This window comes from Coturnix japonica, chromosome 18 (assembly GCF_001577835.2).
Source record: "Coturnix japonica isolate 7356 chromosome 18, Coturnix japonica 2.1, whole genome shotgun sequence".
Lineage (NCBI taxonomy): Eukaryota > Metazoa > Chordata > Aves > Galliformes > Phasianidae > Coturnix > Coturnix japonica.
Genome location: NC_029533.1, coordinates 528,390 through 547,654, shown reverse-complemented (window position 1 = coordinate 547,654; position 19,265 = coordinate 528,390). Strand labels below are relative to the sequence as shown.

The 19,265-nt window shown below is 41.9% G+C and overlaps 1 protein-coding gene and 1 long non-coding RNA gene across 10 annotated transcripts in view; one reads left to right on the top strand and one right to left on the bottom strand.

Moving 5' to 3' along the window:
* LOC107322053 overlaps positions 1-19,265 on the bottom strand; it is a 74,776-nt gene that overhangs the window by 46,902 nt on the left and 8,609 nt on the right. The window lies entirely within an intron of this gene.
* LOC107322047 (myosin heavy chain, skeletal muscle, adult-like) lies at positions 1,149-18,117 on the top strand. Of its 2 annotated transcripts, XM_015879643.2 has the most exons (39): positions 1,149-1,164; positions 1,933-2,175; positions 2,261-2,404; positions 2,500-2,656; positions 3,861-3,888; positions 3,987-4,098; positions 4,188-4,280; positions 4,782-4,845; positions 4,938-5,036; positions 5,143-5,246; positions 5,327-5,465; positions 5,923-6,041; positions 6,133-6,282; positions 6,554-6,724; positions 6,890-7,199; positions 7,346-7,419; positions 8,105-8,192; positions 8,286-8,403; positions 8,724-8,847; positions 8,931-9,067; positions 9,170-9,425; positions 10,993-11,235; positions 11,327-11,503; positions 11,588-11,733; positions 11,822-11,912; positions 11,998-12,387; positions 12,543-12,669; positions 12,842-12,960; positions 13,528-13,724; positions 14,101-14,284; positions 14,381-14,546; positions 14,720-14,844; positions 15,028-15,336; positions 15,435-15,638; positions 15,878-16,003; positions 16,094-16,264; positions 16,351-16,455; positions 16,598-16,693; positions 17,824-18,117. In XM_015879643.2, the coding sequence occupies exons 2-39, from the start codon at positions 1,969-1,971 to the stop codon at positions 17,977-17,979; spliced, it is 5,826 nt and encodes a 1,941-aa protein (XP_015735129.1). In that variant the 5' UTR covers positions 1,149-1,164; positions 1,933-1,968; the 3' UTR covers positions 17,980-18,117. The 2 variants fall into 2 exon arrangements, with proteins under 2 accessions (XP_015735129.1, XP_032304189.1); XM_032448298.1 differs by having other exon boundaries at positions 8,105-8,403.

Here is a 19,265-nt window from a genome sequence, read left to right as displayed (position 1 = left end):
GCTGGAGATCTCCTTTTCTTGTACTGTCAGTGTTACAAAAGATAGTCAGTTACCTCTGTAGCTCTTGTATACATAGTACTGTGGTGTTAGACATTTTATTGGATAGTGAATGTGCAAATACATGCATTTCAATGGAATTGCAGTGGTGGATAGTGGATTTATTAGAATGCACAGTATCTACAACTGTAGGCTGAGGTAATAATATGTGTGATTGTGTCTACAAACATGGTGAAGAGTGGGTGAAAACTGGGTGAGGGATACTGTCTTGGGGACTTGTAGGTAAGGAAAAGATTGGGGGCCTCTGTATCTCTGGTTTGACAAGAGGGGATTAGTTATTTATGTAGATGACACATACATCAAATGCATGTGAAATGTGTAAGAGAGTGAACAGCGAGAAAGCAGAAGTTCTTGGGGAGTCCTTTTTTAATGACATATGCACAAAAGCATATATTATCTATGCATACATAAGTATATATTTTAATTTGATATCTCAAAAGTCAGCTCAGGAATCTGTTTAGAGTTCCATTTCAAACTAGAGTCTCCTGTTACTTGGAAGAGCCTCCTGAACTTCAACTCAATGTATTTCAAACCATCTCAACTATTGTGACTGTCCTATATAGAAACTGCAGCTGTAATACATTTTGACTTCCTGATTTTTAGAATATACTAATGCAAAGTGGTTCTTAAAAGCAATGTGCTGTTTTTTTACCTACCGTTCCTGTTGCTTTCAGTGTGTTTGTTCATAAACCATCATAGACATGATATCATTGCCATTGTATGACTGAAAAACTGGTATAAACATACCAAGCAAACTGCCATGGGTCAAACAGCAAATCACTGAGAAAGCCAGCAATAGAAACTGTAAGTTCCAGCATCCAAGTTCTCTAAGTGCCTTGAGTAGTCTAGATTTTCTCCTTAACACACTTGATAAATTATTTATAGATATATTCACATAGTCAGTAAGATATAAAAACATTCTAATTATATCATTCAAATCAAATGACAATTATGTCTGTAGTTTGCCAGACAATGCTTTGCCAAAGAAATTTTGCCAGAAATGTTTTGACCGAAGAAAGGGGGAGCGAGCATCTACAGCTTCTGCAGGCGAGACACTATAAAATCTCCCAGGGAGAAGTCTGGCCTGTCTCCACAGAAGGCTTCAAGGTAAGAGCATGCATTTTGTGAGCTTGAAAAAAGAGGATGTTGTCCTTGCAATATTCCAGTCAATATATCATGCCTCTGCCAACAGTCATAATTCCCATTATGGACTGTCCACATGAACAAAGCTGTTAATATAATTTCAATGCATGTCTGTAACTGCAATCTAGGAATTTTCTTTAAAACTCTTTGCTGCATCAAGAAACAACTGCCATTCCTGTTTCACAGGACTGACTGGTTTCCCCTGTACAAGTCATTCTTAAAGGGTAATATACTGAATAATACACTTCTACAGTACAGACTAATGCAGGATTATTTACAGCTGCATGATTTCTCATCGTAACAGACTTGTATTGCTACAGACTCTTGCTTAGGCTAGACTGTTGAAAACAGGAAAGATCTCAAAAGTGAAGTAACTTAATTTATAGGCCACCTGGTAATATTTTAAAAAGGAAGGACTATCTTAAAGAATCATCATTTGTAATTAAGGACCAGAGAGTGGTTTTCACTGGCTGTAGGTTCTTTTAGTGAAAGTCTCAAAACTGATGAGAATTCATCAAAGTGAGATGCCAAATTGTAGTCAGGATTGAGATGATATTCTATTATATATTGCTGAGGATTTTTAGAAGTCCAAGTCTCTCTCTTGAGTAGGACTTAGTACTTTTAAGTTTAAGTCAAAGTGAATGTAAGTGGTTGTTGCTAGGAGGTTTTCTGGAAGATTAGCTTAAGTGTAAGGAGTTCTATCCGTGATCCACAACATTTTTTCCCTACCAGACTACTCTGCTGACGTGCCTTCAGTGAAGAGCAGCCATGGCTTCTTCAGATTCTGAAATGGCCATCTTTGGGGAGGCTGCTCCTTATCTTCGAAAGTCAGAGAAGGAAAGAATTGAGGCCCAGAACAAGCCTTTTGATGCCAAGTCATCAGTCTTTGTGGCTCATCCAAAGGAATCCTTTGTGAAAGGGACAATCCAGAGCAGGGAAACAGGGAAGGTCACTGTCAAGACTGAAGGTGGAGAGGTGAGAAAAAAGCAAGTTTCATATCAGCATTTAATCTCCACTCTGAGCTTTTAGCTGACAGACAGATCTTTCAATTCCTTGACAGACTCTGACTGTGAAGGATGATCAGGTCTACTCCATGAACCCTCCCAAGTACGATAAAATTGAGGACATGGCCATGATGACTCACCTCCATGAACCCGCTGTGCTGTACAACCTCAAAGAGCGTTATGCAGCCTGGATGATCTACGTAAGTACCAGCAGCTCTTCCTTGGGTAGCGTAGCTTGGGAGGACTGTTGTGCCAGGCTGAGTGGAATGCAATGTGCTGTGTCCCTTCCTCGCAGACCTACTCGGGCCTGTTCTGTGTCACTGTCAACCCCTACAAGTGGCTGCCGGTGTACAACCCGGAGGTGGTGTTGGCCTACCGAGGCAAAAAGCGCCAGGAGGCCCCTCCACACATCTTCTCCATCTCTGACAACGCCTATCAGTTCATGCTGACTGGTGAGTTGTTCCCAAATTCATTCTACTAAAAAGGTATTTTAAAAATAACAAGATTTTCCTGATGAGATATTATGAATGTTTTATTTCAGTTATAGCATTAATCACTGCTTATTTAAACATGCTTTTTGACATCTATATTTCTACAAAGCAAGTGTACAACCACATGTCTTACAAAAAATGATATGCTAGCTGCTAGCATATATGCTAGCTGATGAGTTCTTGATCTCCTTCAAATTGCTGTTGTAAGGAGCTCTTTGTAGGAGGAAATACTGGAGTCTTTTTTTGGAAATTCAGTGCAACAATCAAAATACAATGTTTGAGATTAATAGAAGATAAATGCACTCAGCTGTAAGGATCTGTGTAGGCTGAGTGTATTCCCATTACAATCAACAAAGACCTGGACAATGTAATGAATGTAGTCTAGGAGTAACTTTTTTTGGGAAGAAGACACCTAGTGTCTGGTCCAGACTATACTGATCCATTGAGAATGAGCATAAGATGCTGTGCTTTTAGAAATACAGTGTAAAGGGAAAATAAAAAGCTTTTAGTATTCAACCTGACTGGCTTTCCTTAATTTATTTCATTTAGACTTTTTCTTTTCCTTATTTTCTCTTCTCTATGAGTGTATTGAAATCAGTGGTGTACAGGCTTTGTATCTTCTTTTCCTGTTCTTCTGTTACATGATGGAAAGTGCATAAAATATAGAATAAACCTGTCTTTGTATGATCTCAGAAATATATGATTTCTGTATACGTAGGATAAAAAATGAAATAAGTTAAAAACGATGAGAAGGATTGGTTAGGTATTATTGTTTGTGAGCTCTCCAGATTTTCTCAGCTATATTTTATCTCCAGGAGAATTCAAGTGAGATCAGTCCCCATCTCAATAATTGTGTTGTGTATACTTATCAAATATTAGAGAAATCAGATGAAATAAAGAATACCTTTAAAGGCATATGGAAGGCATGTAACTTTAAAACAACATAAAAGTCACTCTAAAGTGGTATCTTTACCTAACTTGTTGAGAATGCATGTGGTGGGGCTACATAGCACTGCTGCACATTAACTGGAATATCCAGGGATTTTAATTGCCTTCCGTCCCTGCAGCCCCTGCAGATTTCAGTTTGAATTTGTATCCTAGATCTTATGTTTGTTGTTATTTATGAGCAGTAGGAAAAGCCTCCTTATCTCTATCTCTTTCACAGACCGCGAGAATCAGTCAATTCTGATCACGTAAGTATGCTCCCAGCTTGGGTCCCTGCGGGGCTGCCCTGTGCCAGGGGACCTTCTCACTGACCTCACGCTCTTTGCTTCTCTGTTTGGTTTGACAGCGGAGAATCTGGTGCAGGGAAGACTGTGAACACGAAACGTGTCATCCAGTACTTTGCAACAATTGCAGCTAGTGGGGAGAAGAAGAAGGAGGAGCAGTCTGGCAAAATGCAGGTACATTAAGAGACACTGGCTTAAAACAGTGCGTTTTTCTGTTTCCCCATTTTTGGAAATAATAACGAGGAATAATGATCATCCTGTAGGGAACGCTTGAGGATCAAATCATCAGTGCCAACCCCCTGCTGGAGGCCTTTGGGAATGCCAAGACTGTGAGGAATGACAACTCCTCACGCTTTGTAAGTTGCAGCTTTGGACAAAAACTTCCATAGAATCAGAACATGGCTGAGGTGGGAAGGTATGTTTGGAGGTGATCTGCTCCAGCCTCCCTACTCAAGAGAGTGTACCCAGAGCAGGCTGTCCTGCAGCACATCCTGGCAGCTTTTGAAGGAAGGAGATTCCACAGACTCTGTGCAGTCTGTGCCAGTGCTCAGCCATTGGCAGAGTACAGATGGAACCTCTTGTGTTCCAAGTGTGTTTGTTTTGTTTTTTTCTCCTAGTGTTTTGCCCTGTCATTAGGTAGCTCCGGAAAGAGCCTGGCTCTGACCTGTTTGAACCATCCCTTGAGACATTTCTAGACATTGAGAAGATGCCCCTGACATTTCTCTGTTCCAGACTGAACAGGGCCAGCTCTCCCAGCCTTTCCCTACAGAAACTGTGTTTCAGGCCATTATTCTCCCTGTTTTATATGGGGGCAGTGAAATGCAGCCAGGCTGAAATTGTTCTTTTCCCCTCAACAGGGTAAATTCATCAGAATCCACTTTGGGGCCACAGGCAAACTGGCTTCTGCTGACATTGAAACTTGTAAGAGCTGCTCCTGTCTTGCTCACCTTTCTTCTCAAATTCTCACCTCTGTGTCCTGTCTTGTACCTGACTCTTCCTTCCTTACTTGTCAGATCTGCTGGAGAAGTCCAGGGTCACTTTCCAGCTCAAGGCTGAAAGAAGCTACCACATTTTTTATCAGATCATGTCCAACAAGAAGCCAGAGCTAATAGGTAGGAAGGATCATTATGTCTGTTTGGAAATGAAAACTGAGCAACTGTTTCCTCTACTGCCCTTCTGAAAATGTAAGCCTGTGTCCTTTCCTATCCCTGCTTTCAGACATGCTCCTTATTACCACCAACCCATATGATTACCACTTTGTTAGTCAAGGTGAGATTACTGTTCCCAGCATTGATGATCAAGAGGAGCTTATGGCTACAGATGTGAGTAATACATAAAACAGGTAATTTTATGGACAGGAGCTCTAGTACGAATGTATTTATTTTACTGAGTCTGTTCCTAGAGTGCCATTGACATCCTGGGCTTCACTGCCGATGAAAAAACAGCCATCTACAAGCTGACAGGGGCTGTCATGCACTATGGGAATTTGAAGTTCAAGCAGAAGCAGCGAGAGGAGCAGGCAGAGCCAGATGGCACAGAAGGTATCAGCTAACTGAACAAACTTTGCAAAAGATTTGGTATTTGTCACTAAGATCATTCAGGAAGATTTCAGGTTTTTAGTATGAAAAATTAAGATAAAATATAGAATTACATGGTTGTGTAATCTTTGATACATCTACCTCATCTATCATATTTCCATTTTAATTCTATGACTACTTTTTAAATAAAAGATTTGACATACTCTGGCAGGAATTCAGTATCCATAGTTGCCTTCTGCCATAATGTTATTGGTCACTAATTCTCACTAATAACGTTTGTAGAAACCAAAGCTTAGAAAGGACTTTGTGTTGTACAGAGAACAGAGACATTGGCTTTGTAGCTCTCAGATACCTTCTTTGCAAATCTTTAACAGTGAACACTGCTGTTACTTTTGAGACAGTCTCTAAGGACCAAACTTAAGGCACCATTCAACATTTGTTTCTCACTCCTGGTGCTTAGTTGCAGACAAGGCTGCCTACCTGATGGGTCTGAACTCAGCAGACCTGCTCAAAGCCTTGTGTTACCCTCGAGTCAAGGTTGGGAATGAATATGTGACCAAAGGTCAAACTGTGCAGCAGGTAAGAAACACATTAAATTGAAACATGCTTTGAATTAAGAACTCTTTGATACTCCTCTGCTCTATTCTCCAAACCTCTTTCCATGCATCAGGTGAACAATGCTGTAGGTGCCTTGGCAAAGGCTGTCTATGAGAAGATGTTCTTGTGGATGGTTGTTCGCATCAACCAGCAGCTGGATACCAAGCAGCCCAGGCAGTACTTCATTGGTGTCCTGGACATCGCTGGCTTTGAGATCTTTGATGTAAGTAGCACAGTTTTCCTAGCAGCTTCTTAAAATGGCAATTGAGAATAGAGCAAATTCTGAGACATATTTAAGAGAAGATCTAATCCTCCTGCACTTTTTTCTTTGACTCCTGGAATTACCTTTTCTTTAACCACGGGGAAAAAAAAAAAAAAAAAAGGAAGAGGCCTTGAACTATAATCCGTGAAGAACTGGGATTACACAGCAAAAAATCCTGCTGTTATTCCTGAACCTTGCAAACATTTTTTGCATCTCTTTTTACTTTCTGCAGTTCAACAGCTTTGAGCAGCTCTGCATTAACTACACCAATGAGAAGCTGCAGCAGCTCTTTAACCACACCATGTTTATTCTGGAGCAAGAGGAGTACCAGCGGGAGGGCATAGAGTGGAATTTCATTGACTTTGGTCTTGACCTGCAGCCTTGCATTGAGCTCATTGAGAAGGTATATTTCCATCAGTAAAAAAGATGAGCCCCAGTTAATTTTCTCTGTCAAATGATCGTGAAATTCACAGAAACAATCTTTTCTTTTTCATTTATCTTCTTTTTAATCAAAATATGTCTCCTTTTTAATCTGTTTCTCTGTCCTATCTGTTGTAATATCTTCCAGCCCATGGGCATCTTCTCCATCCTGGAAGAGGAGTGCATGTTCCCCAAGGCAACTGACACCTCTTTCAAAAACAAGCTCTATGACCAGCATCTGGGCAAGTCCAGCAACTTCCAGAAGCCCAAGCCTGCCAAAGGAAAGGTTGAGGCCCACTTCTCCCTGGTGCACTATGCTGGCACAGTGGACTACAACATCACTGGTTGGCTTGAGAAGAACAAGGACCCCTTGAACGAAACTGTCATTGGGCTGTACCAGAAATCATCTGTGAAGACGCTGGCCTTACTGTTTGCCAGCTATGGTGGAGCAGATGCAGGTCAGTTCTGTAAACTCTATCCTTTCATAAACGTTCAAAGTTAATTAGAGCAGGGAACAATAAATGTTTAATGTTATTTGTTGTTCTACACTCTCCAATATGCAGAATCCATTTTTATTACTCTTCTTCATTTTTGTCATTTGCAGAGGCTAGCGGTGGAGGCAAAAAGGGGGGCAAGAAGAAGGGTTCTTCTTTCCAAACTGTTTCAGCTCTTTTCCGGGTACAGTACTGTATTCCTTATCTCTTTGTAACATGGAGAAAGGGTAAAAGCAATATTAAATAATATGGTACTACTTTTGTATTACGGTGAAGTTGATCAATTATTTTGAAAACTCATTACCATTTTTTCAAGATTAATTTTAATATTGCTAATAAGTATTGTTCAAAATCAAGCATTTAGGCTTCAATGATTAAAAAAACTGAATCCTATTTTTTATTTGTTTTTGAAAAGATTGTACTAAATTTTTTTTTTTTTTAAGTCTTTGGGTCAGACCAGCTGTAATTTTAGAATACTTGCATTTCTATGATTCTTGCATTGTGGTGGATTCAGAATCTCCTTAGAAACACTTTCCAAGAAGGTATTTAACTTACTTAAAAACAGACTAAAACTGATTTTTACTCAAACAGATTAACTTTTGTAGGTAGAACACAAAAAACCTAGTTACTTTGTATGGAAGTGAGAAACTGTATAATAGTTTCTACTGGATTAACAGCAATATAGAAGTATATCAGTCTTCAATAATGACATTAACTGTCTACAAATGGAATAAATGTTTGGGTTTTGTGGCTTTACAGAAGTGCTCTGAAGCCTAGCTAATTCTGACAAGTCTCAAAAGTCATTCCCATATGCTTGATGTATCAGACACCAGACATACAAAACTGACATTACTTACTGATCCCTCTAGGAGAACTTAAACAAGCTGATGACCAATCTACGGAGCACTCACCCACACTTTGTTCGCTGCATCATTCCAAATGAAACAAAAACACCCGGTAAGAAGCTTAAGCAAAAAGAGATTTTCCTCTTATACAGTCATTCCCTCTGTACAAAACCAGTATTCAAAAAAAAATGCGATGAATTTTTAGGTGCCATGGAGCATGAACTTGTACTACACCAGCTGCGTTGTAATGGTGTGCTGGAAGGGATAAGGATTTGCAGGAAAGGCTTCCCCAGCAGAGTCCTCTATGCAGACTTTAAACAGAGGTAAAAGGCTTTCTGTCCTTAATGATTTTAGCTATGCTGAGCACTTTGTACAACTGATTAAACCCTCTCTATTTCCTACTCTATGCACTGCAAGTTTTCTTCATTCTATTCAACAGAGACTAACTCTATGGACTCATCTCCATAAATATCAGCTTCATTAGAACTGAAATTCCACACACATCTGTTTCATACAAATGACAGAATTCATTAGCATGAAAGCAGTTCCTATTAAACTATCATTTCTCTCACACAATATCAAGGCACTCAGTATAAGCAGTGGTTTGCTGGTTGAATACATCCTAATCTGTTTTTGACTGCAGATACAAAGTCCTTAATGCCAGTGCCATCCCTGAGGGACAGTTCATTGATAGCAAGAAAGCTTCTGAAAAACTCCTTTCATCTATTGATGTGGACCACACCCAGTACAAATTTGGTCACACCAAGGTACCAGGTCTCCTCAACTCAGTGTCTATGTTTGTGTTTTGTTCCACCTGACAGTGATGTGCTGCAATGTTCCCTATCTCCAGGTGTTTTTCAAAGCTGGGCTGCTGGGACTCCTGGAGGAGATGAGGGATGAGAAGCTGGCACAGCTCATCACTCGCACACAGGCCAGGTGCAGGGGCTTCCTGATGAGAGTGGAGTACCAGAGAATGGTGGAGAGGAGGTAGGTGTTCCCCATCCTCACTTAAAGGCACCATACTTTGGGGAAAGTGTGGATGATCACATCACACAAAATAATCAAATGTACATTTTAACTGTGCTTTAGGGAGTCCATCTTCTGCATCCAGTACAATGTTCGTGCCTTCATGAATGTCAAGCACTGGCCCTGGATGAAGCTGTTCTTCAAAATCAAACCTCTGCTGAAGAGTGCAGAGTCTGAGAAGGAGATGGCCAATATGAAAGAAGAGTTTGAGAAGACTAAGGAAGAGCTTGCAAAGTCTGAGGCAAAGAGGAAGGAGCTGGAGGAGAAAATGGTGAAGCTGGTGCAGGAGAAAAATGATCTGCAGCTCCAAGTGCAGGCTGTGAGTTTACCATTCACTTATCACAGAGAAAATAAGTTAGTATGTTCAGATTTTTCTTTATCAAACAAAAGGTCAGATTACAGAAGACTATAAGACAGAAATTTGGTGATTTATGAATTGAATGTATGCATTGTTTAGGAAACAAGTGTTTCCTCATGATAAGTCCTCCTGAAAGTCCATACAAAGAATAAGTGAACCTGAAGTCAGTGCTTTTGTTACCTACAGCTAGTGAACATGAAATACTCAGAGTAGAGTTCTACCTAAACCCTAGATACCCTAAGCAGGTGAATTCTGCAGAGGCTGTCTTTATAGCACAAGGACATAGAGCAATGAACTCCTTCTGTAGTGTAAATGCAAGCAAGAGTTGAAACTAGTGTAAACTGTTGCAGGGAAAGCCATCCACCCTTTTCTTATTTACTATAGACTGACTAGTCATTCACTCAGAAATTGGGAAATACGTCTTCTAATTTCCACTTAGTTTAAGAAGTTACAGACACAAAGTTCATGTTTCTTTCTTTTTCCTCCTCTATTTATTACATAATAGAACTCTATGTGTTTTAGACTTAACTAGAATGAACCAAGGTCAGAAATTCAATTTATAATGAAAAAAAAAAACCAAACACATTTTAAAGTTGGTCTTTTTTTGTTCTGAACACTGAAATTTTTTGCATTTTTTTTTTTTTTCCTGCTATGCACTGTATGGTAGCTTGCTGTAAACAGTGCTGAGAACCCTGTAGAGATACGGCACTTCACAAAATAAAACACTGATTAAGAAAAAGCACAAATATATTTATCATTCACAAATCGCCATAAATATCAGCTTAGATTAGAAAAATTAACAGCTAAAGCCAGTACACAGCACTTAATTATTCAGTTATTTGAACATTCCCATAGAAAAATATGAAAATTGTGTTATCTATTTTCTCTGGTATTTGAAGAAAAATAAATATCACATTAAATTTTCTTGTAAGATATTTAGCACTGAGGAGTATTTGGGAAAAAGCAAATTCATAATATCAAAAATCTCACCAGAGTAAGAGGATGTGGTGTTTGGTTGAAATCTGCATATGAAACTCCAGGCAAACCTTGGGAAGATGATATGTAGGAAGAAGATGTGCACAAGTTGTATCTGATTTAATGAAGGAGCATTCTTAATAAATTTATAGAAAGAGTCCTCTTCTTCCATTAAATTATTCCTTAGATTACCAAAACTATTACTTCCCACACAATAGTGTTTTCTACAGAACTAAATCACAAAAGAAAGTCTATTCACTACAGCATTTTTGAAAAACAAAAAGTGCTTAACATCTGTATTTTCTGTGCAATTGATAATTTCTCACACTTACCCCATACATTACGTATATTAAGGAGACAAAAACAATTGGGAATCAATGTATTTTCCAGAGAAAGGCTGCATACCCTTCTCAGAAACAAACAAAAAACCAAAAACAACAGATTGGGCAAAATAAGTGAGTTGTGTGAGAAACAGTCAATTTCATCCCTGCTTTTAAGACATCCTTAGAAAACTTCAGAACATAAATGAAGAAAATATGTGTCTTCCCATCAGGAAGCAGATAGCTTGGCTGATGCTGAAGAAAGATGTGACCAGCTCATCAAAACCAAAATCCAGCTGGAAGCCAAAATTAAGGAGGTGACAGAACGGGCTGAGGATGAGGAGGAAATTAATGCTGAGCTGACAGCCAAAAAGAGGAAACTGGAAGATGAATGTTCAGAGCTGAAGAAAGACATAGATGACCTGGAGTTAACACTGGCCAAAGTTGAGAAGGAAAAGCATGCCACTGAAAACAAGGTATGAGGCAGAACAAGTCGCTCACTTTTGTTGCACAGTACTAAATTGTAAACATCATTTTTTATCTATACTTACTACCTTCTTGTCAAAGGTGAAAAACCTCACAGAGGAGATGGCAGCCCTGGATGAGACCATTGTGAAGCTGACAAAAGAGAAGAAAGCCCTCCAAGAGGCCCATCAGCAGACACTGGATGACCTGCAGGCTGAAGAGGACAAAGTCAATACGCTGACCAAAGCTAAAACCAAGCTGGAGCAGCAAGTGGATGATGTAAGCAAAATGCACACAGCCATTACAGGACAGTTGTGGAGATAAACATGGCTGGCAGAGCACTGATAGTCATATTCTGTTTAGCTGGAAGGGTCCCTGGAGCAAGAGAAGAAGCTGCGCATGGACCTCGAGAGAGCTAAGAGGAAACTTGAAGGAGACCTGAAGTTGGCCCATGACAGCATAATGGATTTGGAAAATGACAAGCAGCAGCTGGACGAGAAACTGAAGAAGTAAGTGTGTTTACGTGACACCTGACTGCCGGGCAGATGCACTTGGGAATTTTGTTCAGACACTAACACCATTTATCTCATTTCAAAGGAAAGACTTTGAAATCAGTCAGATCCAGAGCAAAATTGAGGATGAGCAAGCCCTGGGCATGCAATTACAGAAGAAGATCAAGGAGCTGCAGGCAAGTCTCTGGTCCTTCCCTTTTCCCTTCAGAAAACATCAATTTGAGGAAGGCATGGTTGTGAAGGGTTCCTGATGTTCTCCAGGCCCGTATTGAGGAACTGGAGGAGGAAATTGAGGCAGAGCGAACTTCTCGGGCAAAAGCAGAGAAGCACCGGGCTGACCTCTCCAGGGAGCTGGAGGAGATCAGTGAGCGCCTGGAGGAAGCAGGAGGGGCTACAGCAGCTCAGATTGATATGAACAAGAAGCGTGAGGCAGAATTTCAGAAGATGCGCCGTGACCTTGAAGAGGCCACACTGCAGCACGAAGCCACGGCTGCCGCCCTGCGGAAGAAGCATGCGGACAGCACAGCGGAGCTTGGGGAGCAGATCGACAACCTGCAGCGAGTCAAGCAGAAGCTGGAGAAGGAAAAGAGTGAGCTGAAGATGGAGATTGATGACTTGGCCAGCAACATGGAGTCTGTCTCCAAAGCCAAGGTATAGGATTACTTTAGGCTTATGACCAAGTACATGATACCAAACTTTTAAACTGCAATTTGCAATTGTACCCAGTAGTGTTACTTTTCATCAAAAGAACAACATGCCAGAATGTAATGATATTCTTACTGTACTTAAATGTTTTTCATACCTAGGCAAATCTGGAGAAGATGTGCCGCACACTGGAAGATCAGCTGAGTGAGATTAAGACAAAGGAGGAAGAGCATCAGCGCATGATCAATGACCTCAATACTCAAAGAGCTCGTCTGCAGACAGAAGCAGGTAAAGTATCCATACACTCCTCTAGATTGCGAGAATTTGCAAGAGATCTGCCAATAAAAGTGTCAAATTGTATTCAAGTTGGTCTATCCTCTATAAGCTGGCATACAGTGCTATAAGCACATCTTGTTTTAGTATTTCTCTTAACAATACCATCTATCTGTAAATTTTTCAGGTGAATACTCACGGCAAGCAGAAGAAAAAGATGCTTTGATATCTCAGTTATCAAGAGGCAAACAGGCATTTACTCAACAGATTGAGGAATTAAAGAGACATCTAGAGGAAGAAATAAAGGTACTCCCTGTAGCAGGATAGGCTTGGGATTTAGCTAATTTCTTATTAAATAATTCCTGATTCTATAAAGAATCAGAATTTTCATTTTGCACATTTCAAAACTGGTGGACAACTCTGAAAACCCTATGTATTAGGGGAAGAATGCCAGTGAAGGCATCACCTCCAAACTGGATATAAAAATACAAAAGGACATCCTTAGATTTTCAATTGGTTTAATAATGGTGTATAATGTTTTATACCACTGGCAAATGGTTTATAAACAAGGCTCAGATATATTTATATAGACTGAGTTTCTATTTTACTTTAATGAAATATGACATTCAGAACAAATTTCAAAGAATTCAAAATTTCCAAGATTCTTGTTTAGAATTTACTCATCATATCTCCTGAACAAACATTCCATAATGTGATGAATGGACTATTAAGAACATTTGAGAATACATATGCACTTTATCAGTTGGAGCTGACTGCACATTTCTGATTCCAATTGCCTTAAACAATGTTCTCTTTCTTACCATCCTACTGTTTCAGAGGCTGTTCATTACCTTAATACAATTTTCTTCACAGGCCAAGAACGCCCTGGCCCACGCCTTGCAGTCTGCTCGCCATGACTGTGACTTGCTCCGGGAACAGTATGAAGAGGAGCAGGAAGCCAAGGGTGAGCTGCAGCGTGCCCTGTCCAAGGCCAACAGTGAAGTGGCCCAGTGGAGAACCAAATATGAGACAGATGCTATTCAGCGCACAGAGGAGCTGGAGGAGGCCAAGTATGTGGAGAAAGCGGGGAAAGCTGGCAGAAAGTAGCGGAAATTGGAAGAAATCACTGAGATACTGAAGGGCAAAAGCTAAATAGTAGTTTGAAGAGGAGCAATATGAAAGGGAAATTGGTGCTGTTGAGGTGGTGGTTTCAAAAGGACAAACAGTCCACATGACGGAGAATGAAGAGAAAGGCAATGTATGGTGTATGCAGTGAGATGAGGGATTTCTAGACTTGAGGAAAGGAAAAGGGACCAAAGTTTGGGAAAGGCTCTGCACTAGGTGCATCTGGGCAGAATACTGTGGAGTGCCTGAGTATGATGATGAAAACTACAGAAAAATCTCCACTTTCCTCCCAAATACTGAGCTGTGCTTACAACCTCCCAGAAAGAAGCTGGCCCAGCGCCTGCAGGATGCCGAGGAACATGTTGAAGCTGTGAATGCCAAATGCGCTTCCCTGGAAAAGACAAAGCAGAGGCTGCAGAATGAGGTGGAGGACCTGATGATTGATGTGGAGAGAGCAAATGCTGCCTGCGCAGCTTTGGACAAGAAGCAGAAGAACTTTGACAAGGTAGTCTGGGCTCCAGATTGATTCTGAATCACAGCCCTGTGATTCCTGAGCAGAAGGTGGTTGCCACATCCATACTCACACTCTGCTGCTCCTCAGATCCTGGCAGAGTGGAAGCAGAAGTATGAGGAAACGCAGGCTGAGCTGGAGGCCTCCCAGAAGGAGTCTCGGTCCCTCAGCACAGAGCTGTTTAAGATGAAGAATGCCTATGAGGAGTCCCTGGACCACCTGGAAACGCTGAAGCGTGAGAACAAGAACTTGCAGCGTAAGTTGCTCAGCCTTTGTTGCTGGCAGGGCTTTCTCAGAAGCTTTCCTGCCCATCTCTCCACCTGGGTCTGTGCCTGCAGTGATGGGAGGAGACCTGTTTATGCTGGTGGCACAGGGCCTTTCCCTGTATGCTCTATATCTGACCATGTGATTATTCCTTTTTCTCTACAGAGGAGATTTCTGACCTCACGGAGCAGATTGCAGAGGGAGGAAAGGCGATTCATGAGCTGGAGAAAGTCAAGAAGCAGATTGAGCAGGAGAAGTCTGAAATCCAGGCTGCTCTGGAAGAAGCTGAGGTACATGCTCATAATAACTGTTAGCCACACTAAAAATATCAGCAGTGAGAAAATCAGGCCAAGAAAGGCATGCTTGCCCTCTGTTCTGGCTACAGAGCCTATCTACCTCGGATTTCCTGAGATATGCTGTAATGAGCTAGAAAGTTTTGATTATGTTATAAGTGATCATGACCATTTATTCAGGCCTCCCTGGAACATGAAGAGGGGAAGATCCTGCGCCTCCAACTGGAGCTCAACCAGGTCAAGTCTGAGATTGACAGGAAGATAGCAGAGAAAGATGAGGAAATTGACCAGCTGAAGAGAAACCACCTCAGAATTGTGGAGTCCTTGCAGAGCAGCCTGGATGCTGAGATCAGGAGCAGGAATGAAGCCCTGAGACTGAAGAAGAAGATGGAGGGAGATCTGAATGAAATGGAGATCCAGCTGAGCCATGCCAACCGCATGGCTGCAGAGGCACAAAAGAACCTGAGAAACACACAGACAGTGTTGAAGGTCTGTCCAGCAAAATACACAGAAGGGAATGTCTTCCCTGACAATTTAGGTACCCGTGTTTGCTGTGCCCCTTGTCATTTCTCTTGCCTCTTCTACAGGATACCCAGATACACTTGGATGATGCTCTCAGGACGCAGGAGGACTTGAAGGAGCAGGTGGCCATGGTGGAGCGCAGAGCAAACCTGCTGCAGGCTGAGATTGAGGAGCTGCGGGCAGCTCTGGAGCAGACGGAGCGCTCGAGGAAAGTGGCTGAGCAGGAGCTTCTGGATGCAAGTGAGCGTGTGCAGCTCCTCCATACCCAGGTGAGGCATTGATGCTCAAACTAGTTGTGTAGACACTTTTCTAGTGGCAGGGAATAGCGGTGCCAGCAATGGAAACATGGTCACAGTCCATCACCTTAGCCCTCCACTGAAATTGTTTGAACTGCCATTTAACAAGGAATTCCAGATTTTGAATAGTTGAAGAGTAAAGTATTCATTTAAACTGCAGCTGGTGTATTTCATGTCTCAGAGTACAAGTCTTGCAATCTCTTTTTGTACAGAACACCAGTTTGATCAACACCAAGAAAAAACTGGAAACAGACATTGCCCAAATTCAGAGTGAAATGGAGGACACCATTCAGGAAGCCCGCAATGCTGAAGAGAAGGCCAAGAAGGCCATCACCGATGTGAGTTGGGGCTCTTTCTTTGCTGACAGCCGATGCATTCTCCCAAAAGGTTTCTGACTCCAACCTAGCTTTGCTGCTTTGTCTCTCCAGGCAGCCATGATGGCAGAAGAGCTGAAGAAGGAGCAGGACACCAGTGCCCACCTGGAGAGGATGAAGAAGAACCTGGACCAGACGGTGAAGGACCTGCAGCTCCGTCTGGATGAAGCAGAGCAGCTGGCCCTGAAGGGAGGCAAGAAGCAAATCCAGAAGCTGGAGGCCAGGGTGTGTGGGACTGGTATTTGTGCAAGTGTGTGTAATCCCAGGTCAGAGAGAGCAGGGAAGCTCCAATGATGGGTTTCTCATTGCAGGTGCGGGAGCTGGAAGGGGAGGTTGATGCTGAGCAGAAGCGCAGTGCTGAAGCCGTGAAGGGTGTGCGCAAGTACGAGAGGAGGGTGAAGGAGCTGACCTACCAGGTAAGGCTGATGGCATCTTTATGTTGACACACCCTCCCGACAGAAAGTCAAGGTATTTTTTCCTTTAAATCCAAGAGAAAATGTCAATCTGTGTTGTGGGGAAAATAATTTTTCTCTCTTTCCTGCTTACCAACTGCTTTAGTCTGAGGAAGATCGGAAGAATATTCTTAGACTTCAGGATCTGGTGGACAAACTTCAGATGAAGGTGAAATCCTATAAGAGGCAAGCTGAGGAGGCTGTAAGTATTTCTTGTAGAGTTGACAAACATAATTTTCTGAGGTGGACAAGAGAATATATCATGTGCTTGGGAAGCACTGAAACTGGTGAACATTGGACAGGACATTGTTTTGTGTTTACCTTCAAGAAACTCCTCCTTAAGAAACCTGTGAGGGATGGCTTCCCTAAAGAAATTTAATGGCTCTAGTAACATATGCTTGATAGTATAACTGGCCTTGTTTTCTTTGGGCCATGCTGTTTTCAGGAGTAAACTGAGAGAAATGCTGCAGACTGTTTCATACTGGAGGACAGACTGGCAGTCAGGGCTCACAACCATTCTCTTAGATGATAAATTTCTGTGATCTGATTCCTTCTTCCATACAGCCAAATACAGAGAAATGCTGCTGAACTATGATGAGTAGTTGATTTGAGAGGGAGATTTAGGACATCCTAACTGACTTACCGCTTCCAAGTTCCTCACCTTATATTAGGGACTGCAGAACTAGGACACTGAACCAGAATAGGAGACAGAAATTCTTAGTTTATCTGTTGAAATATCTGGAACTTATCTGGAAATAAGTTTCCATTTTCTCTGCAAGGCAACCAACTTTCTAAAAAAAGTAAGAGTTACCTCCCACAGAGGCTAGCATTGTGGATTGTAAGAGGTTTGTTTGGCTATGGAAGGAGATACTATGCATTTACCTATCAGTGCTGTCACAGCAGATGTAAAGAAGGAATGTGAAACTACACTCATAAGTGGCACAAGAAGGCAGTTCCCTAAAGACCACTTATAAACGCACCTGTGGGGAACAAGTGTTCTTCCATGGAGCTATTGCTCTCCCCTAGCCCGAACTTTTGAGGATAATGACTAAACGGACTGTCAAAATTACATTATAGTTAGACTGTTAAGCTATGCTCCTTCTATAGAGGGCAAAAATGAGCTAAAAATTAAAAAATGTTTTGCTTAGTTCAGATGGGATGATTTAAATAAGTGATGATGAAAAGGTCTTTGAGAGGGTTCTGGGCCAGCAATGAGATACAGGAGGCCTGTGCTTTGTGCTGGGGAGCCACCACAGCCCCTGAAAGCCTGTGCACAGGAAGACTGAAACCCTTGTCTTGAGTCCTCACCACCAACTCCTTGTACTTGTACAGGAGGAGCTGTCCAATGTCAACCTCACCAAGTTCCGCAAGATCCAGCATGAGCTGGAGGAAGCCGAGGAGCGGGCTGACATTGCAGAGTCACAGGTCAACAAGCTCCGTGTGAAGACTCGGGAGTTTCACAGTAAGAAGATAGAAGAGGAAGAGTGAGAATGTCATGAGGCCACAAAAAAGCCTGAGGAGTGCACAGAATGTGAACTCTCTCCTGCTTTATTCTGCAATGTCTTTGTAACCACGTCAATGTCTAGAGAATAAAACCCATAGATTAATATACATAAGCACTACCAACAGTGGCTTCCTTGTTGTTTACTTTTTCTTTTCCTCTGATTTTCCTTTTTCTTTCTGTTTTTTCTTTTTTCTTTTTATTTTTATATCTTTTTCTTTTTCTTTGTTCTTTTTTTTAATTATTATTTTAATCTCAGATTCCTATTATGTTTCATTTTCTTTTGAGTAAGCCTGGTATTCTACTGATGCAGCTACATACATGGTTTTCAAGCTCCTTGCCCTCTCATATTCTCAGTGCTTTACCTAGTGTCCTATCAGCACAGCATACGTGCTGTGTGAGTGGCAAAGGAGAGTGTTCCCTTCCCTTCTCCCTTCCCTGCTATGTACTGCTGTCTTGGCACTCACAGACCCTTAACACTGGTCTCTAACTAAGCTATCAGATGGCGCAGTGTATCGTACCATGAAGGACTGACAATTACTCAGCAGAAGCAATTTCCTGCAGACATCAAAATTAGTGCACTGTTATGACACTTGGATGGTGCCTCTAAACTCTGCATTTTCTCTTTAGATTCTCTGAGCTGATGCCATCTATTTGTGGTTTTCCTCCATTGTGGCAAAAGGCTGAGCCCTGCCTGGGGCCACCTGCTGGAAGGAAGCCTGCTCAGGGCTTATTTCCCACACTCTTCATAGAAGAACGCATCTCTTCAGCACATCACCTCCAATGTCAGCCTTGTCAGCTCTTGCACAACCGTCTGTGTATAGCATAACCTCAGGGAAGGGAAAAGAAGAAAGCTGACGGGTATTTTACTCCCTCAGATAGCATGTCTTTCCTTTTGGCCTACACACAGGCTGAGCTGACAATGCTGATGGGGTCTGGGAGATGTAGAGGAAGGGAGAAATTGGGAAATACTTATTATACAAAGTAAAATGCTACAACAAGCACTGATATGAAAGGGCAAGTAATTCACTGAAGATAAAGCAGCTATCAAATCAGAAACCTGTGTCTGTTCTCCACTGACCTATCACAATATTCACCTGCACCAAGGTATGTGCCGATGCTTTAAGGATGTGGCCAAAAACAAAGCAGGCAGTGGAGTGCCTGAGCTCTGGGACAGGTGGGCCTGAGGCCTGCCCTCATTTCCCCAGGGAATTCTCAGCTCCTTCCTGGCCGCCATCTTCTGGGCTCTCAGGTCCCACCACATCGCCCAGCA